At 62.3% G+C, this 19,595-nt stretch overlaps 2 protein-coding genes across 2 annotated transcripts; both read right to left on the reverse strand.

Moving 5' to 3' along the window:
* Positions 1-3,833: 3,833 nt before the first annotated feature.
* INAFM1 (InaF motif containing 1) lies at positions 3,834-4,926 on the reverse strand. The gene has a single exon (XM_073321367.1). It carries the CDS (start codon positions 4,784-4,786, stop codon positions 4,382-4,384), a length of 405 nt encoding a protein of 134 aa, XP_073177468.1. The 5' UTR covers positions 4,787-4,926; the 3' UTR covers positions 3,834-4,381.
* Positions 4,927-9,154: 4,228 nt separating this feature from the next.
* CCDC9 (coiled-coil domain containing 9) lies at positions 9,155-18,245 on the reverse strand. Its single transcript, XM_073321585.2, is given in 16 exon segments — positions 9,155-9,947; positions 10,524-10,597; positions 10,927-11,115; positions 11,355-11,760; positions 12,016-12,094; positions 12,546-12,657; positions 13,115-13,167; positions 13,344-13,531; positions 13,773-13,949; positions 14,169-14,252; positions 15,266-15,484; positions 15,486-15,533; positions 15,916-16,062; positions 16,680-16,784; positions 17,199-17,229; positions 18,071-18,245. Coding segments are annotated over 15 exon segments (1,902 nt in total). The 5' UTR covers positions 17,202-17,229; positions 18,071-18,245; the 3' UTR covers positions 9,155-9,929.
* Between the last annotated feature and the right edge of the window lie 1,350 nt (positions 18,246-19,595).

Below are 19,595 nucleotides of genomic sequence, written 5' to 3' on the forward strand. Positions count from 1 at the left end.
GGGGGTGGGGAACGGACCTTTTGTAGTGATAATCAAGGTGGGCCATTTCCAGCAGTTGATAAGAACGTCTGAGGAACAGCAGGGCGGGGGGAATAAACATGGGGAAATAGTTTTACTTTGTGTAATGACCCATCCACTCCCAGTCTTTATTCAAGCCTAAGTTAATTGTATCCAATTTGCAAATTAATTCCAATTCAGCAGTCTCTCCTTGGAGTCTGTTTCTGAAGTCTTTTTGTGGTAATATTGCGACTTTTAGGTCTGTAATCGAGTGACCAAAGAGATTGAAGTGTTCTCCGACTGGTTTTTGAATGTTATAATTCTTGACGTCTGATTTGTGTCCATTTATTCTTTTACGTAGAGACTGTCCAGTTTGACCAATGTACATGGCAGAGGAGCATTGCTGGCACATGATGGCATATATCACAGTGGTAGATGTGCAGGTGAACGAGCCTCTGATAGTGTGGCTGATGTTATTAGGCCCTGTGATGGTGTCCCCTGAATAGATATGTGGGCACAGTTGGCAATGGGCTTTGTTGCAAGGATAGGTGCAGAACGCCACTAACCATCACCTTCAGCCCCCAACTAAAACCCCTCCAATGCACAATCAAGGATCTACAACCCATCCTGAAGGACGACCCATCACTCTCACAGATCTTGGGAGACAGGCCAGTCCTTGCTTACAGACAGCCCCCTAACCTGAAGCAAATACTCACCAACAACCACACACCACACAACAGAACCACTAACCCAGGAACCTATCCTTGCAACAAAGCCCATCGCCAACTGTGTCCACATATCTATTCAGGGGACACCATCATAGGGCCTAATCACATCAGCCACACTATCAGAGGCTCGTTCACCTGCGCATCCACCACTGTGATCTATGCCATCATGTGCCAGCAATGCCCCTCTGCCATGTACACTGGTCAAACTGGACAGTAAAAGAATAAATGGACAACGAGAGACTGCTGAATTGGAATTAATTTGCAAACTGGATACAATTAACTTAGGCTTGAATAAAGACTGGGAGTGGATGGGTCATTACACAAAGTAAAACTATTTCCCCATGTTTATTTCCCCACCCCCCACCGTTCCTCAGATGTTCTTGTCAAATGCTGGAAATGGCCCACCTTGATTATCACTACAAAAGGTCCGTGCCCCCCCCACCCCACCCCACCCCACTCTCCTGCTGGTAATAGCTCACCTTAAGCAATCACTCTCATTACGGTGTGTATGGTAACACCCATTGTTTCATGTTCTTTGTGTACATAAATCTCCCCACTATATTTTCCACTGCAAGCATCCGATGAAGTGAGCTGTAGCTCACGAAAGCTCATGCTCAAATAAATTTGTTCGTCTCTAAGGAGCCACAAGTCCTCCTGTTCTTTTTAAAGGGTCTTGTGGCACCTTATAGACTAACAGACGTATTGGAGCATAAGCTTTCGTGGGTGAATACCCACTTTGTCGGATGCATGAGAAGAGTGAGAAGAGTCCACCCTCAAAGAACAGAACAAAGTTGCAATGGAAACAAGATCAAAGCCAGGTCCAAGGCTGAAAGTCACGTCTGCAATTGATGGGTGATCAACCACACAGGACCCAGAGGCAGCGTGACACAGCAAGGCCCACAGACGCTTGTTCAAACTGAAGCCTACAAAAAGGATGGGGGAGATGGAAGACTTTGGGTAACGTTCTGCTGCCAACATGGAAGGGCATCGGTGCGCGATCGACAGAGACCTGGCTCTTCCTCGTGCCCAGCTTTCCTGGACAGTTAGCCGCCACGAGCTACAATCCCAAGCTGCGAAATCAAGCTACGGACTCAAGCTACGTTCAGAACAGGTGACTGTACAGCATCTGCAGAACACTGGGTGGGGGTGCGACTGGGTATGGGTATACAGGTATTAGATATTAGCTATTGGTTATAAATCAAATTGTGTTATCATAATAATCATGGCATATTGCCTTGTCCCCTAAAAAGATCCGGTGTCAGCATAACAGCGGCACAGAGCTAAGCAAGCACTCGCCCCGTGTGCCCAGACCCCGCGGGCTGCGTCCGGGCTGCAGGCGATTTTCCCAAGCGCTGACGGGCAACGAACGCTGAGGTTTTATAATGCCGCGAACAGGAAGCTCCAGGGCTCTGCGGGCAAATTGCCTAGTTCAGCCCTTAGGAGCAGGGAGAGGGGCCAGAGGTGGGCTCGGGCCCGTCTGCTCCGATGTGGAACCAAGAGTGGGGAGTGGAGAGCAAGCAGAATTCTGATTCTGACTTGTTGGTAGGGATTGATTGATTATGTCCCTGTAAACAGAGTCCAGTCTCTAAGCTGGCGGGGGTGGTAGATCTGAAAGCAAGAATGCAGGAGAGCATCTGTGTAGATGCTTGGAGCCCAGAGGGGCTGCAGTTGGTGGACACACCTAGCCAGCCAAAGGGTTCTTGTAAGCAGGGAGGTTCAGCTCTCAACTCTCTAGGAGAAAGGTGAGGGGGAAAGGACCCGATCCTGCTGACGGGAAGGATGAGTCAACTCTAAGAAAGGGAAAGAAATTTTGCGGCATGCACAATGATGAGAATTTGAAAACTAGTGTCACTTGATGCAAATTACCTGGCTGACAAGGGAGGGGGGAAGATTTGCCTAGTCGTTGGCACAGAAGATACACCAGGTCGTAGCTTACAGGGATAAACTAGCTATTTTCTAGAACTCCTGGCGAGATCACGAAAGGCCCAAGCCACTATTGACCCAATCAAATATTACCACGAGTTTGTAAAGGGATTCAGTAACATTGTTATTTCCATGATAAACCTTACCAAAAAAAGTCTGTTTGAGTCAAAGCTGATTGTGATAAACCATTTCTGTTACATATGGATAAAGTTGATGTTAAACTGCCATCTGAGCTGGAACAAGGGCTGTACCAGGGGAAAGGGTTGGGCCCTGACTAGGAAGGCGTCCAGTCTGTGATAGAAGCATATTGCAACACCTCTGAGGGTGGCATTTTTATCTGTATTCAGTTTTCTTACTGTATTGCATGTTTTGTTTTATTTTGCTTGGTAATTCACTTTGTACTGTCTGTTATTACTTGGAACTACTTAAATCCCACTTCTTGTATTTAATAAAATCACTTTTTACTTTTTTAATTAACCCAGAGTATGTATTAATACCGGGGGAGGGGGGGTGCAAACAGCTGTGCATATCTCTCTCTCAGTGTTATAGAGGGCAAACAATTTAAGCTTTATACAGGGTAAAACGGATGTATTTGGGGTTTGGACCCCATTGGGAGCTGGGTACCTGAGTGCTGGAGACAGGAGTACTTCTTAAGCTGTTTTCAGTTAAGCTTGCAGGGGACGTAGTTCAGGCCTGGGTCTGGGTTGCAGCAGGCTAGCGTGTCTGGCTCAAACCAGGCAGGGCACTGAGGTCCCAAGCTGGCAGGGAAAACAGGCTCAGACATAGTCTAGGCACACCAGGTGGCAGCCCCAAAGGGGTTTCTGTGACCCAACCCGTCACAATACTGAATGAAAATTCCTGTGAAGCCTTCAGCAGTGCCCAGGGACACCCCTTTCTGCATCAATTTTGCATGGGGGGTGCGATGCTGTATGGAATATGGGAGACTGGAGGGTATCTGCTGACTGCCAGTCTGGATGCGACGACTCCCACAGATGGGAATGGGCTAAAGTGACACGGTCTCTCCCTCCCCCTGCAACTCCCACCCCTCCCCCTGTTTCCTGCAACCCCCCCTGCAATTCCCACCCCTCACCCTGCTCCCTGCAATTCCACCCCCACCCCGCCCCCTGCTCCCATGCCCCCTACCCATGGGTAAGTTTAATGGCACGGCGCAGGACACAGGCTGGGCAGGAGCAGCGAGTGGTTTATTAGACAGACAGACAGACAGAGAGGAGGATACAGGATTTGCTGAGCCCAAGGCCCGCAGTCCAGGCCCCACAGACCGGTGGCCCTGGGAGTCTGAGTCCATTATGGCCTTGACACCCAAAGCACCCCAGGCTGCCGGCGCCAGCACACGGTGCCTTGGGGGCGGGGGGGCTATGCTGCTAGGTTAGCCTCCTGCCCCCCCGGGAGCCTCCAGGCCCTTCTCCCGGCTCAGCCAGTCCACACGCGGCCCCGCCCCAGCTGCGCCTCTCCCGGGCCTGACCTTGGCCGCCCCCTGAGGCTGTTTGGACTTTTCTGGGCGCCTCTCCCGGAAGTGGGGGGACACCTGCCCCCCGCCGTCTCTGCGCTTTGGGGCTTCCACCGTCCGGCTCCTGCGGCCGCCGATGCGTGGGGAGCCCTTTGCGCCCAGGCCGCGGGCCCCGGCTCCGTCCTGGTCTCATCCCGCCGGGGGGGCTGCTGCCTCCTGCCCCGGCTCGGTCCCACGGCTAGGGGCGGCTCCATCCTCCGGCGCCTCAGTGGGTCCAGTCGCGGCCTCTCCAGCCCGTGCGCCCCGCGGGGCCCTGCTGCCCTCGCCTCTCCCCCTGCGCGGGCCGCGGGCCGCCCCCCGGGGCCGCCGCCGCCGCCTGCAGCCGCTGCCCGGGCCCGCTGAGGTTGCAGAGCCGCGGGGCCTGCGGGCCGGGCGCGGTGCCGTTCTCCGCGCCGGGGCCCCGCGGCGCCCACACCAGCCCGTAGTAAATCACCAGGAGCAGCGCGGCCAGCGAGACGCAGAGGAAATAGGCGCAGACGGTGGCGACGCGCAGCCAGCGCGGGGGGGCCCGGCCCCCCCCCAGCAGCAGCTTCCCGCCCCCCCGCGGCCGATCCCCGGCGTAGCTGGGGGGCACCGGCTGCCCGGGCCCGTCTCCCTCCCGCTGCTTCATGCCGGCTGCGCCCAGGGCGCACGGGGGAGGCTGGCGCGGCCCGGGGCGCCCGCGAAACTCCTGTCCTGCCGGCCCCGTCCGAGCCCTGCCCGCTTTGGGCAGCCTCGCCTCTCCCCCGCCCCCACTCCCGTGCCGGACCCGGACCCGCCCCGTGCCAGACCCGCCCCCCGCGCTGGGCCGGCCCCGGCCCCCCTGCGCCATGCCAGCCTCTCCCACCCAGACTGCCCCCACGGCGGCAGGGCCCAGACCAGCCCCCTCCCCTCGGCGCCCTGCCGGCTCACCACCCCATCCGGTCCCCAGGAGACAGAGCTCTGCCCCCCTTAATGCTGTGGGAGTGGGGGTATCTCTTTGACTGCAGAGCCTGCACCTAGTCTCAGAGAATTTCCCATTCTCAGCCTCCAAGGAATCTGCCCGCGCCTGGCTGCAGAGCAAAGAAGGGAGGGACACCTATGCAGCCCCCAGGAATAGGAAGCACCCCCTGAGCTCTGGGGGCTCCAAGGACCCTCTTCCCCACCCCCCTCCCGGCACAGGTGCCTCTCCACCCCACCCCAGGGCAGGGGGCTTGGGCTGGAGAAGAGAGCGCGGCTCTGGGGCACCTGGGGACCCTCGCCCGCACCCCCATCCCTGACCAGTCAGCACCTGCCACCTGCAGCAACATCCCTGTCACCCTTCTGGCCCCGAATCCCACGCTGGGCAGGCTCCACACGGGTGCGCCATCCCCTTGGCAGGGGAGCTCCACACGCCTGGCTCCAGGGACCCCAATGACGCGGCCAATCCTCCCTGGAGAATCCCAGCAGCAGCAGGGGGGCTGCATGGCAGGGGACAGGGAGTGACTCTGGGCCTAGTGTAGGCGCAGTGCCTGGCCCCACTGCACCTTCCAGGGGCTACCACGGCACAGCAGGGGCCTCCCCCCTTCCGGGCATCACCCGCTGGCAGTGGCTGGGAGCTCCAGGGCTCTGCCTGACCGGTGTCCCTCACCGCAGTTGATCCCTTTCACAGCTGGGGAGCTAAGGCACAGGGAGAAGGGATTTGCCTAAGGTCCTCCAGCAGCGCTGTGGCAGAGGTGGGAACAGAACCCAGCTCCGTGCCGTAACCCAGTCAGCGCAGGGAGCTCCATGCATTAGTGCTAAGGCTAAGATGTAGTCACGGGCATTTGGGGTAAAAGTCCTGGACAGGTCACAGATAGTGAATTTTTATTTATTGCTTGTGACCTGTCCAGGAGTTTTACCAAAGATACCCATCTAAACCTCTACTTCTGGGGCCCCACTGCTCCAGTGCTGGGGGTTGACTGCCCCACAGCTGCTGCTCCCGGGACTGCTCTCCGGGCACCCCTGGTGCCACTGCTCCAGCTGCCCCAGGACCCCTGCTGCTCGGACGGTCCCCAGGGCACCCCTAGGACCACTGTTCTGGCGCTCCCCGAGGCTGCCCCCAGGACTGCTGCTTGGGCAGTCCCCAGAGCCAGTTGCCCAGAGTGTCCCGAGCAGTGGCTGGTGCAGCTGGCCCCAGGGACCACTGGAGCAGCTGGCTCCAGGTCATTCCAGTAGTGGCTGGTGTTGCTGACTGTGGCCCGTGGGTCGCCTGAGTAGCTGGCCCTGAAGTCAGCTGCACCAGCCACTGCGGAAGTCACCAAAAGTCACGGAATCCGTGACTTCCACGACCTCCATGAAAGAATCACAGCCTTAATCGTTGCAATGAACGCTCCAGCCTGCACCCGTTTGAGAGACATGTCTGGGGCCTGAACGGCTGCTCGCAGAGAGGCATCTGTACCTGCCCTGTCCTTGTGGTCTTAAGGAAGCCAGCTTTCCTGGATTTCTAACACCTCCCTGTCCCCACTACAGCTAAGAAACACGCTGGCTCCAGAGGGGCAGGGCGGGGCCATGTGGTGCCCGCAGCCTGGGCAGGGATCGCATTAGCCTCCGAGAGCTGTGCTGTGTCCATGGCCAAGGGCTCATGGCAGGTGTGCTCTGTACATGGAAAGCCAGGGCCTGCAGCAGACCGGCTCCGACCAAAGGTCCGTCTAGCCCAGTGTCCTGTCTGCCAACAGCAGCCAGTGCCAGGTGCCCGAGAGGCAATGAAGAGAACAGGGAATCACCCAGTGATCCATCCCGTCGCCCATTCCCAGCTTCTGGCAAACAGAGGCTAGGGACACCATCCCTGCCCAGCCTGGCTAATAGCCATTGATGGACCTATCCTCCATGAACTTATCTAGTTCTTTTTTGAACCCTGTTGATAGTCTTGGCCTTCACAACATCCTCTGGCAAGGAGTTCCACAGGTTGACTGTGCGTTGTGTGAAGAAATGCTTCCTTTGGTTTGTTTTAAACCCGCTGCCCATTAATTTCATTTGGTGACCCCTAGTTCTTGTGTTACGAGGCGTAAACAACACTTCCTGATTGACTTTCTCCACACCGGTCATGATTTTACAGACCTCGACCCTATCCCCACCCCCGGTCGTCTCTTTTCCAAGCTGAGAAGTCCCCGTCTTATTCATCTCTCCTCATGCAGCAGCCATTCCAGCCCCCGATCGTTGTTGTTGCCCTTTTCTGAACCTTTTCCAATTCTAATCTACCTTTTTTGAGATGGGGCGTAGCAGATTCAGCACTCACCACCATGGCACCTCCTGCTAGTCAGTCTGGGAATTAGCTCTTCTCAGCCTTGGAGCACCCCCTGCTGACCAGCATCTCACCTGCCTCAGGCCTCTGTGTCCCTCCCAGACCCTGGCACCCCCTTTCCCTTGGGGTCCTGCTCACAGCAGCACCCTACACTCTGGGTCTCCCTTCTCCAGGGAACCCCCTCCCCCATGCCCACCTTGCCTCAGTGGCTACTGCCAGTCATCCTCTAGTCCTCTTTCTCTGGGGCAAACTGCCCTTCATGAGGGCCACTCGTCATTGGCAAGGGGGGTTTGGGCCTGCTGCCCCAGACCCTCCCTAGGCCTTCCTGTCAGGCTGCAGCCTGAGAGGCCGCCAGGCTGAGCTCCCCAGCTCAGCCTGCCCCTTCTCCAGCACTGTTCTGTCCCCGCCCCCGCTTCTGGCAGCCAGGTCCATCTCTCTCCAAAGCCAGAGAGAGACTGACTGCCTTCTGGCCCTGCCGCTCTTTTATAGGGCCCACTCTTTTATAGGGCCCAGACCCCGATTGGCTCCAAGGGCTGGCTTTTAACCTCTTCAGGGCCAGAACAGGGTGACCGCCCGCTACATGGGGTGACCACATCCACACGCAGTATTCAAGACACTGCCGTACTATGGATTGATACAGAGGCAACATGATATTTTCTGCCTTATCTCCCCCTTTCTTAATGATGCCTAATACTCTGTTCGCTTTTTTGGCCGCCGCCGCACATTGACCGGGTGTGTTCAGAGAACCGTGACTCTGAGTGACTCCGAGATCTCTCTGGAATGGTAACAGCTAATTCAGACCCCGTCCTGTAAGTAGAGGTGGGATGATGTTTTCCAAGGTGCATCACTTTTCATTTAGCAACATTAAATTTCATCTGCTATTTTGTTGCCTGGTCACCCAGTTTTGTGAGGTCCCTTTGTAGCTTCCAGGGAACCACAATCCTCCCCTTGGACGAAGAGCGACTGCTCCCGCCTCACCAGGAGCTGAGCGATCTGAGCACCCAGACCGGCTGCAGTGCCTCCCGAGCACCCGTGAGCCGAACTGTGCTGGGGAGAGAGGCTTGGCTGTGTTAGACGGGAGCGAGGGCCAGCTCTGCACCCAGCCGGCTGAGCTCCTCTGGTCCCCACTGTAGGGGCGGACGTCCAGGAGATTAAACCTATTAACGGATTTGAAACCAGGTTTAGCAGGGGGGTCTGGCAGGTGGCAGCCGCCCACACACGTTACTCCAGTGCTCCTGCTGGTTCCACCAATCCAGCTACATTTACCCAGCGCCCGTCGCCCCAGGGAGCCTCCGGGGCTTTACCCAGAGATCACCCACGGTACTGCAGCTTTCTCTGGGGTGGAAGCCGTAACGGCTGCACCCTTCCCTGAGATGGAGCCACAGCCCCTTTAAACGTTCTGCAGGAGGGTGGCTTAGGATAGGGGGTTAATTAGCAATGCTGGAATCTGGCCAGGGCCCCGCGTTTAACAGGTACAGAAAGCACCAGCTGCCCAGATTTCTGTCTCAAAAGGACAGCCCTGCTGGCTACGCCCAGACGGATTCCACAGGGAGCATGTGCCCAAGTGAAGGGCCACCTCCAAGGCTGCCCATGCCCACGGCCGTGCCCAGGAGCGCAGGCTGCCCCATTAAGAGATTTGTCAAGTCACACGCCCCCACCCCTTCAAGCTGCATTCTCAGAGCTGTGCTGGGCACACATCACCCGAGCTGCCACCCCAACCCCTTCCCCCAGGAAGGACCTGACGCAGCCAGGCCCAGCGGCTTGGTGAAGGTTTTATTGTAAGAAAGTCCAGTACATTGGCATTGCTTTTACATGATCGAAAGCGGCCGGACACCGCGGGAGACCTGGGCAGGACAACCAAGCATCCCAGGGCAGCACCGGGGAGTGAAGACACCTCTCGCCCGAGGCTCCTGCCCCCAGCGAGCAGGGTGGGGGAGTTCTACCCCCTGTGGAAAGGGTTCACGGTCTGCACAGCAGTGGGTGGAACCGGCTCCTCAGGAGCGCAGACCAGAAAGATGGGGACACATTCAGCCGGCCCAAGAACAGCCCCTTGCAATGGTTACAGCTGAGAAGGGGCAAAGCGCGGCTGGCTCCAGCCCTCCCAGCACAGGAGACATTGGCTAGTTGTGCTTGGACAGGGCTAGCCATGGCTGGGGACCACACACATGCCCCCGGTTAAAACACAACCCTCATTTGGACTTCGGAGGTAGGGGGGCAGGGTGAGCCAGGGGCAGCCGTCCCAGACACCAGCAGGGGAGGTTCATTGCGGACAGATGCACGTCGGATCCCAGACGTTTAGTGCCGGTTACTGGAACAACCTCCTCACCCACCATGCAATTCCCACCAGAATAAACCCTCCAGGCCACCCACACACCCACCCAGCCCTGTATCCCCAGGGAGGTTAACCCAGACAGCTGAGCCTCAAAGCACATCCTGCCAGCACGGCTCTGGAAAGAGGCTCTACCGCTCTGTGGAAGTCATAGAGGGAGCCGCCTGGCCTCATGTCGGGGGGGTGGAGGGTGGCTCTGGGGCATCAGGGCTCTCCATTATCCTGTCAAATGGGAGAGAGAGAGAGACAGAGACAGACAGTGCTGTGAGTTCAAATCCTGGCCATGGATTCGGTCAGTGCGGCTGACAGACATATCACCCCACACCCCAGCAGATGCTGCAGTACGGACCGCAGTGGAGAGCTCCCAGGTGGGAGGCCCAGCGGCTAAAGTTGCTCGCCCCTTGGTGGCCCCAGCGGCAGCTGCTGCTTTGCCATGTCCTCAGACCAGACCCCAGCCTGCTCCCCCGAAGTCAATCTCCCACCACCCCGCTGCCAGCAGACTCAGGGCCCGGGTTAGCTGCCCCGTCAGAGGCACGAAGGGGCCTGGCACAGCCACCAGCCCCAGGACAGGAACGCGCAGCAGCCCCGGGACAGGCTGCGGCCGGTTTCCCTGTTGGGGATCTGCCTATCCCCGTGACAGAGCGAGCCGTTCCCTGTCTGGGCCCAGCACGGCAGGCGGGTCAATCCGCAGCGGGAGCACCCCGGCCAGCGGGGGCCGCGAAGAAGCAGAGGGACAGAGAGAAGGGGCGAGTCCCGCTAGCGGCCAGTGGGCAAGGACGAGGTCTTACGGAAACACACCGGCTCCACGCCTGGGATTTGCACCACACCCAGTGCTGGCTCCGGCTCCGGCTGGCTCAGGGTCTCCGCGGCTCCTGGGGACGGGAGGGAGAGAGCGTCAGCAGCCGGGGCCGCGGGCAAACCCACCCCCACCCCATCACCCCAGCCCAGGAGCACATGGTTCCCTCCTGGCTGGGGGTGAGCCCAGCGCCCCGGGGGGTGAGCCCCGCGCCCCGGGGGGTCAGCCCAGCGCCCCGGGGGGTCAGCCCAGCGCCCCGGGGGGTCAGCCCAGCGCCCAGCCCAGCCCGCCCCACTCTGCCACCAGCCCAGCCATGGTTCCCCGGAGGCCAAAGGGGAGACTCCCCTCCCCCCTGCCAGCTCTTGCCCCGAGCCCCCCATCTCCAGACCCTGCCCCCCCCAGCACCTTGCATCGCAGGAACCCCCAGCTCCTCAGGGCTCCCAGCTGCGGGGGTGGCCAGCTCCCGCCTCTCCGTGCTGCCAGGGGCTGCTAGCATCATCGATCCCCCTGCCCGAGCCGGCTCCTCCTGCCGTCCAGTCTCCACGGGCTCAGCCGTGCCCCACGCACCCGGCTCCGCAGCTGGGGGGCTCGGCCCTGCGGGGAGATGGGAGCCATTATTTCCTGGGGTGATGCCCCCCCAGTACTCCCGCCCTGTGACCCCTTCCCACTGTTAACTCCTGCTCCCCCATCCCACTGGGACTGCACCCCAAGTCCCACACCACCACATTGCCCCTACAGGGCAAACGCCCCAAGCCAGACCAGGCCGATACGTGCCCCCCAATACACAGGCTCTCCTCCCCTCCCACCAGCAGGGCCCAGCCAGCGCCTCTTACCTGCAGCCTCTCCAGGGGGCCCTGCCCCCTGTGCCTGGGGGGCGGGGCCGGGGCCCTGCGGGGTGCTGTCCCCCACACTGCCCCGGGGCGAGTTCAGCTCCATCTCCTCGCCCCAGTCTGAGACAGGCTGGTAGCCCTCAGCTGGGGAGAAGGGGCTGAGGGCTTTGCCCTGTCCTCCATGGGCTCCAGGTGGTGGCATGTCCAACTTGGGGGCTGGGCCCCGCCCAACCTTCGGAGCCCGCGGGGCTTTCGGGGCTCCCACGGGGGGCACCTCCTCCTCCTCGCCCAACGAGCTGAGATGGCCTTCATCGTCATCCTCCTCACTGACATCCTCCCACTGATCCTCATCCTCATCGGGGGGCTGCTGGGGCTCAGGGGGCAGCTGGGGGGCCAGTCCCTCCGTCTGCTGGCACAAGGCAGGGCAGAGACGTTCAGACAGCGAGGGGCAGCGGGACCCAGAGGGCTGGGGGCAGGGGACGGGGCCTGATCCCGTGAGGGTGAGAGTCTCCATGACAGGACTGGGGGAAGTGGGGCCTGTAGGAGACAAGGGGCTGTAGGGAGACATGGGGAACAGCTGCAGACCAAGCCACCTATGAAGAGGACCAGGGGAAGGGTGGGGTCTCCCCGAATGGCCATGGCTGGACCCCCCGCCCCCACTTACCTGCGGCTCCTCGCGGCGGGGGTCGAGCTCCTTGGCCACCGGCCCCTCGTCCTTCTCCTCCCACCGGTTGTCATGCATGCTGGGCGGGGGAGGAACAGGCATCAGGAGGGCCCAACCCAGCCAGTCCCCATTCAGCACCTGCCCCACCTTGCACTGCAGAGCCTGGCCCCCAGGGGGCTGTTCCCTGGCTGGGGGAGGCACAGCCAGGGCTCCCACTGCCCCACAAGCTGGGGGGGGGGGTGAGAGGGGGGACACGGACGGACAGGACAGGACACACCAACGAACAGGGCCAACTAGCCCAGGAGGGGTTCACACCAGCCCCAGGGAAACTGGGGTGCAGTGAGAGCCCCCCTCCCCCTTGGTCACACAGGGAGTTAGTGGCTTAAATAGGGACAGAACCCAGGAGTCCCAGCCCCCCGGCACCTCCAGCGCTCTAACTTACCCGACCCCACTCCCTCCGCCCAGAGCCAGGAATGGAACCCAGGAGTCCGGCCCTTGTCCCTCACACAGCAGGGCAAAGGCGGACTCACCTGTAGGGCTTGGTGGGCGCGGGTCGGCCCCGGCCCTTCCTCCTGCGCTCGGCCCGGTGCTCGGACAGGAACTCCCCGAAGGTGGGCGGCCTGGGGGGGCGCTTGTTCTCGTCTGAGAGGAGAGGGCAGCAGGAGTTAACAGTCCGGGGGCAGGGGAGCTCACAGCAGGGATGCCCCTGGACCAGCCCCCGTGGCTGGGGTGGGGAAGCAGGCAAGGGCTGGACAATGCTTCCCAGGAGCAGAGGCCTCAGGATCACCCCAGGGTCTGTCCTTGCCGGGGCCACAATGCCAGTCCAACCCGTGGAGAACCAGTGGGTCCGCCCCAGGGCATAGGAACGGACCTCCCCCCCACAGGGGTCCTGCCCCCAGGGCACAGTGTCCCCCACCCACCCACTACCGCTATGCTGTCCAGCAGGGGACCCCCCCATCCCCGCTTCCTCGCACCTGGGCCCAGGGAGGTCCCACAGGGACCAAACACCCTCCAAGACAGACATCCTCCCCTATATACCCCCACCATGGGGAGGCCCCCCCAGTCTCCACCGGGCCCTGGTGCTGCTGGGGTCACTTACCACGCCTGGCGCCTGGGTCCGGTTCTGGTGCTATGCCACAACCCTCCTTAAACCTGAAAGACGCGTGCCAGGTTAGTGCAGCCACGGCCGACCCCTCTCCCCACCCCACGCCCCCCCGCTCCTCAGACCGGGCCCGATTTGCCCCCCGCGACACCCTCCCCAAGCGACCCAGCGCAGCCCCGGGGCCTTCCCCACCCGCCCCAGGAATCCCGCTGCGCCGCCCTCCTACATGGTGTCCGTCTTCTCGGCGTCCCACTCCCGGCACCACTGGCCCGTGGGCTTGCGATGCCGGGCCAGCCGCTCCTGGTCTATCTGCTCCCGCTCCTTCTTCCAGCGCACGTACTCAGCCCGCTCCCGGCCCGTCATGGACAGCGTCATGTCCAGCGGCCCCCCGCTCTTGGGGCCTGGCCGGCGGCCCTGCAGGCAGGGGGAGAGAGACACGCGGCTCACAGGGCCGTGGGGCAGGACCCCCGCCCCACACACTCCCACCCAGGCAAAGCCCCTGCCCTGCGGGGCTCCAGCTGGCCCTGGTCAGAGGGGCAGGTGGCTGGGATACACCCCCACCCCCCACATGCCATCTATCCCTCCCACAGACCTCCACCCCAAGGCCCTCCCCCATGCAGGGCCCCCCTCGGCTCCCCTCCCCCCAGGTACTTACCGGGGTGTGCCACTCCTTCTCCCGCTCCATGCCAGTCTTGACCTTGTCAAAGTCGGCCCCCCCCCAGTTGCGGACGTGCCGCCGGCTCCCCTCCTTGCGGTCGGCCTCCTGGAAGGAGCCGCTGCGCCGTGGGTCATCCAGGAAATTTCGCACCGGGTTCTTCTCCTGCAGCCCGTCCTGCAGAGGGGCAAGGTCAGCCCGGAGCCACGGCTCCCCCACCATCTCGCCCAGCCCCACGGCAAGGAGGGCGCTGTGGTGCAGACGGCCCAGCACAGGGGGCCTGGAGGCCCGGGGGGAATCCACCACCCCCCTGCACCTCCCAGCAATGCTAGCCAAACGGGGCGGGGGGGAAAGAGAGGTTTCTGACCTGGCCACCCCTCCCTGCCCTCCACTCACCCGCTGGTTCCGCTCATACTCCGCAATCTTCTCCATCTCCTCGTTCATCTTCTCGATATTCTGCCGCCTTCGCTCCTCCCACTCCTGGCGTGGGGAGGGGAGCGAGACCGCGGCAGGCCCAGGGGACACCGGCAGAGAGAGCGAGAGCGTGAGTTGTCTCAAGCGAATTTCTTTCTACGGCAGAGCGTTACTGACCGCGCGGGCGAGGGGGAAGCAGTAGACGAGACATGCTGGGATTTCAGGAAGGTTTCTGGCACTGTCCCACATGGCGGTTTCATAACAAACCAGGGAAACGCGGCCTAGATAGAGTTACTCTAAGGTGGGTGCCTGGCTGGTTGGAGACAGCACCCTACGAGGACTTATCCATGGTTTGCTCTCAAACCAGGAGGGCGGATCCAGTGGGGTCCCGCCGGGGCCAGTCAATATTTTCCTTAGTGACATGGATAACAGAGTGCACACTTATCAAGTCTGCGTATGAGGCCCAGGAGGCTGGAGGGGAGGGGCTGCCAGCACTTTGGAGGGTAGGGTTAGGGTTCAAAACGACCTTGACCAATTGGAGAACTGGTCTGAATCACCCAGGTGAAGTATTCGCACTTCTCTTGGGAATGGGGGGCTGGGCGGAAACAAACGCCCAGCTACAAAACAGGGAATAACTGTACATCCGGAAAAGCTTTCGAACTCTCGGGGGAGTTCAGCTCTGGAACAGGCTTCCCCGGGCGGCTGAGAGACTGGGTCAGACAAACCCTGCCAGGGCTGGTCTAGGTTTCCTTGGCCCTGGCTCAGCACCGGGGGCTGGACGCGATGACCTCTCGATGGCCCTCCCAGCCCGGCATTGCTACGATTCTGTGTCCCATTCCCCAACGGCTCAGAGCTGGTGCCCCCCAGAGAGACCCCATGTCCCACTCTGCAACCCACCCCCTGGGGGAGAGTCCTGCTACGAGCCCTTCACCCCCTCATCCCTCTCTGCTCCACAGCACCTGCCCCAGCAGAAAGCAACACACACCACCAGCACTAGTGCAGCAAGAGTGAATGCACGTGCAACGCACTATTGCTGAACTAGGCCCAGCCTGGCAAACTGTCCGCAAGACACGACGCACCTTGGATTTCCTGTCAGGGCCTCCTTCTCCTGCCGCCGTGACCGCGCCGGCCGCTCCTCGGCCCCGCGGCCTGCGCCCTCGCCCGCCCAGAGATGGCCCATCCCCTCCGCCGCCTCCTGCCCCTTCCCAGACGGACAGGTCAGGCTGCTCCGCCCGCGGTGACCGGCTGGAGGGGTACGGGCCGACCCGCCCCACACCCCGGGGACCGGGGCCACGGCTGGGCCTTGGGCGCGCCGGGGGACTTCCTGTCGCTGACCACACGCTTCTCCTGGGGCGAGGGAGAGACGCAGAGGGTGAGATGCCAGGGCTGGGCGTGCAACACCAGGGCTCGACCACAGCTGCTCCCCACCCTCCTCCCCTGCAGCACCCCGACTTAGTGTTCTCCTCACCCCCCACACTAATCACCATACCCCTCAGCTCCCCAGCAGCCATGCCCCCTGCCCCTCCCTGCTGGCTCCCCCACCCCTCTCCCCCACCACAGCAGCTGTGCCCCCCCCCGCTGGTTTACCCACCCCCCACTCTTGATCAGTGGCTACCTTCCCCCCCCCAGCAGCCCTGCCTCCCCACCTCACTGATCAGTGCTACTCTACCTTGCCCCCCCCCATGCATTGGCGGCTGTCCCGTCCCCCTCGGCCAGCCCCAGTGCTCACCCCAGGGGACAGCAAGACCTGGACAGTGATGGAGAGGTCCTTGTCCGCCCGCTTCCTCTCGGGCTCCCCCTCGGAGTGGCGCGGCCGGCGCAAGCCCGTCACCGCGATGCCTTCCTGCTCGGCCTTCTTCCGATCCTCTTCGATCTCCTGCGGGGAGCGGCAGGGACGTGACGGGGCTCCCGGGCCGAGTGCGGGGTGAGGGGCCCACCTGGGCTGGTACCTCCCCGCCCCCCCCCACCTCGATCCCCAGAGCAAAAAGCCAGGACTCCCCAGTGTATGCATCCCATCTTGCCCCTGGAGCCTGGTATCCCCACTCCAGTGCACCCATCTGGACTGGTACCGACCCCCTTCCCTGCTGCCCGAGATCTGGACATCAGGCCAGGACCCCCCCACACACACACCCCCCCCCCCACACAACCACCAGCACCAGATGCCTTCGCTTCACAAAAAATAACCCCCTCCCCCCATGTCCTTGTTTAGGGGGCCCCAGGGATTCTAGGACCAGCCCCCCCCCCCAGCCTGGTGTTACATAAACCGTCCCCGGGGCTAAGCTGCTGCTGGGCCTGTGTGTCCCATGAGCCAGATTACAGGGCTCCCCAGGGCCCATCGGACACCCCGGGGCTGGCCCCAGGATGGGGGGGGCTGGCACCGCAGGGGAGGGGGAGCTGGGAACTCACTGGGGCTTTCCTACCTCTAACGCCTCTGCCCAGCCCTCCCCGGGGCACCAGCCCGGCCCCCCGCAGGCCCCCCGGGCCAGCTCTCACCTGGTAGCGCTTGATGAGCGCCTCGTTCTTCTTGCGCAGCGCCTCGATGCGCTTGTCCAGCTCCGCGTCCTTCTCCTCCTTCGACTTCAGGTCCAGCGTGGCCGACTAGGGAGAGAGCGGGGAGAGCTGGGGGGGGCCCACAGGGGCAGGACCCCCCCAAACTCGGAAGGGGGGCAGGTGGACTGCACATCCCTCCCCACCCCCCAGAGGGGCGCGGCTTGAGCGCGATACCTGGCACCTTGGGGAGGTGAGGGGATGGGGCCACTGGGGGCTGTAAGGGGGCTGACACGGGCTGGGGAGGGTCCCCCCAACTCTGGGCTGGGTCAGAGCAACCGGGGCGACCCAACTGTGAGTAACCCCTGGAGCTGCCAACAGCACCGTGACCCCCAGGACAGGACTCCTGCTCCACCCCCACACTCTGCTGGGGTACCCCAGACCGAGGGGGTGCAGGGTGGAGCCAGAGGTGTGAATTCAACACCCCCCCGCCCTGCCGGTTCTCCCCCCCGCCCCCGGACTCACCATCTCCTGGGCCGGGCCGGGCGGCTCTGCTCTGAAAGACACCGGGGTCAGTCCTGGGCCTGGCCCCTCCCGTGTGGGGCAGGGCCAGGCCGTGACCCCCACTGCACAGAGCCGGGGGGCGCCCCGGGGCACGCCAAGAGAGACCGACGGGGAGAGACCCCCAGCCTCCCCCTCACCTCCCAAACCTTCCACCAGCCCCACTCCCCAAATCCTCCCCCACCCCCCTACCCCAGACCCCTCCACCAGCCCCACTTACCCTCCCGCCCCCCGAATCCCCCCCCAGCCCCCTACCCCGGACCCCCTCAACAGCCCCGCTTATCCCCTGCCCCCCAAATCCCCCCCAGCCCCCTACCCCGGACCCCCTCCACCAGCCCCGCTTATCCCCCGCCCCCCAAATCCCCCCCAGCCCCTTACCCCGGACCCCCTCACCAGACCCGCTTACCCCCCGCCCCCCAAATCCCCCCCCAGCCCCCTACCCCGGACCCCTCCACCAGCCCCACTTACCCTCCCGCCCCCCAAATCCCCCCCAGCCCCCTACCCCGGACCCCCTCACCAGACCCGCTTATCCCCTGCCCCCCAAATCCCCCCCAGCCCCCTACCCCGGACCCCCTCACCAGACCCGCACCCCAACCCTCCACCAAGCCCCCCAGCCCCCACTCACTTCCCAAACCCTCCACGAACCCTGCCCCCCAAATCCTCCCCCACCCCGGACCCCCTCCACCAGCCCCGCTTACCCCCCGCCCCCCAAATCCCCCCCGCCCCGGACCCCCCCACCAGCCCCGCTTACCCCCCCCCAAATCCCCCCCAGCCCCCTACCCCGGACCCCCTCACCAGCCCCGCCCCCCAACCCCGGAGCCCCCCGCCCGCCCCACCTGTCCCCGCCGCTCCCGCCACCGCGCTCCTCCCACTCCCCCACGTGGCTGGCCCCACATCCGCTTCCTTGGGCGTGGGGGGGGGCCTTAAAAGGGCCACGACAGCCCGTCAGGGTGTGGGCCCGCCGCAATTGGCGGGTCTGAGCCACGCCCCCAATCCCCGCCCGCGGCCCGGCTCGGTCAGGGGGGCTGGACCCGACAGCAGCCGGGGGTTACCCAGCCCCCCAGCCAGAGACAGGGGCCTCTCCGCCCCGTCTGTCCCTGAGTCCCTCCGTCCTTCCCTCCGCCTGCCCTTCCGTCCGCCCGTCTGTCCCTCCCTCGTCCGCCCCCATCCATCCGTCTGTCCACCTGTCCCTCCGTCTGTCTCTCCCTCCGTCTGTCCACCTGTCCCTCCGTCTGTCTGTCTCTCTGTCCCTCCACCCATCCATCCGTCCATCCTTCCATCCATCTGTCCACCTGTCCCCTCCGTCTGTCCACCTGTCCCTCCGTCTGTCCACCTGTCCCTCCGTCCGACCGTCTGTCCCTCCCTCGTCCGCCCCCATCCATCCGTCTGTCCACCTGTCCCTCCGTCTGTCTCTCCCTCCGTCTGTCCACCTGTCCCTCCGTCTGTCCACCTGTCCCTCCGTCTGTCTGTCTCTCTGTCCCTCCACCCATCCATCCGTCCATCCTTCCATCCATCTGTCCACCTGTCCCCTCCGTCTGTCCACCTGTCCCTCCGTCTGTCTGTCTCTCTGTCCCTCCACCCATCCATCCGTCCATCCATCTGTCCACCTGTCCCTCCGTCTGTCCACCTGTCCCTCCGTCTGTCTGTCTCTCTGTCCCTCCACCCATCCATCCGTCCACCTGTCCCTCCGTCTGTCCATCTGTCCCTCCGTCTGTCTCTCCCTCCGTCTGTCCATCTGTCCCTCTGTCTGTCTGTCTCTCTGTCCCTCCACCCATCCATCCGTCCATCCTTCCATCCATCTGTCCACCTGTCCCTCCGTCTGTCCACCTGTCCCTCAGTCTGTCCATCTGTCCCTCTGTCTGTCTGTCAGTCTCTCTGTCCCTCCATCCATCCATCCGTCCATCCTTCCATTCCTCCGTCCGTCCCTCTATCTGTCCATCTGTCCCTCCGTCCATCCGTCCCTTCATCCATCCAGCTGTCTGTCCAACCATCCATCCATCCCTCCATCCGTCCCTCCCTCCATCCAGCCGTCCATCCTTCCATTCCTCTGTCTGTCCATCTATCTGTCCATCTGTCTGTCTGTCCCTCCATCCATCCGTCTGTCCATCTGTCCCTCCTTCCATCCATTCATTCCTCAATCTGTCTGTCCAGCCATCCCTCCATCTGTCTGTCCCTCTGTCCTCCATCCCTCCATTTGTCCCTCCATGCTTCCATCCATCCCTCTGTCTGTCCCTCCATCTATCCACTTGTCCCTCCATCTGTCTGTCCAACCATCCATCAATCCCTCTGTCCGTCCCTTCATCTGTCCATCTGTCTCTCCGTCTGTCTGTCCCTCCATCCACCTTTCCCTCCATCTGTCCC

This window comes from Lepidochelys kempii, chromosome 23 (assembly GCF_965140285.1).
Source record: "Lepidochelys kempii isolate rLepKem1 chromosome 23, rLepKem1.hap1, whole genome shotgun sequence".
NCBI lineage: Eukaryota > Metazoa > Chordata > Testudines > Cheloniidae > Lepidochelys > Lepidochelys kempii.

Coding starts and splice junctions, on each gene's coding strand:
- INAFM1 (XM_073321367.1), bottom strand. CDS start 4,786: ATGAAGCAGCGGGAGGGAGACGGGCCCGGGCAGCCGGTGCCCCCCAGC.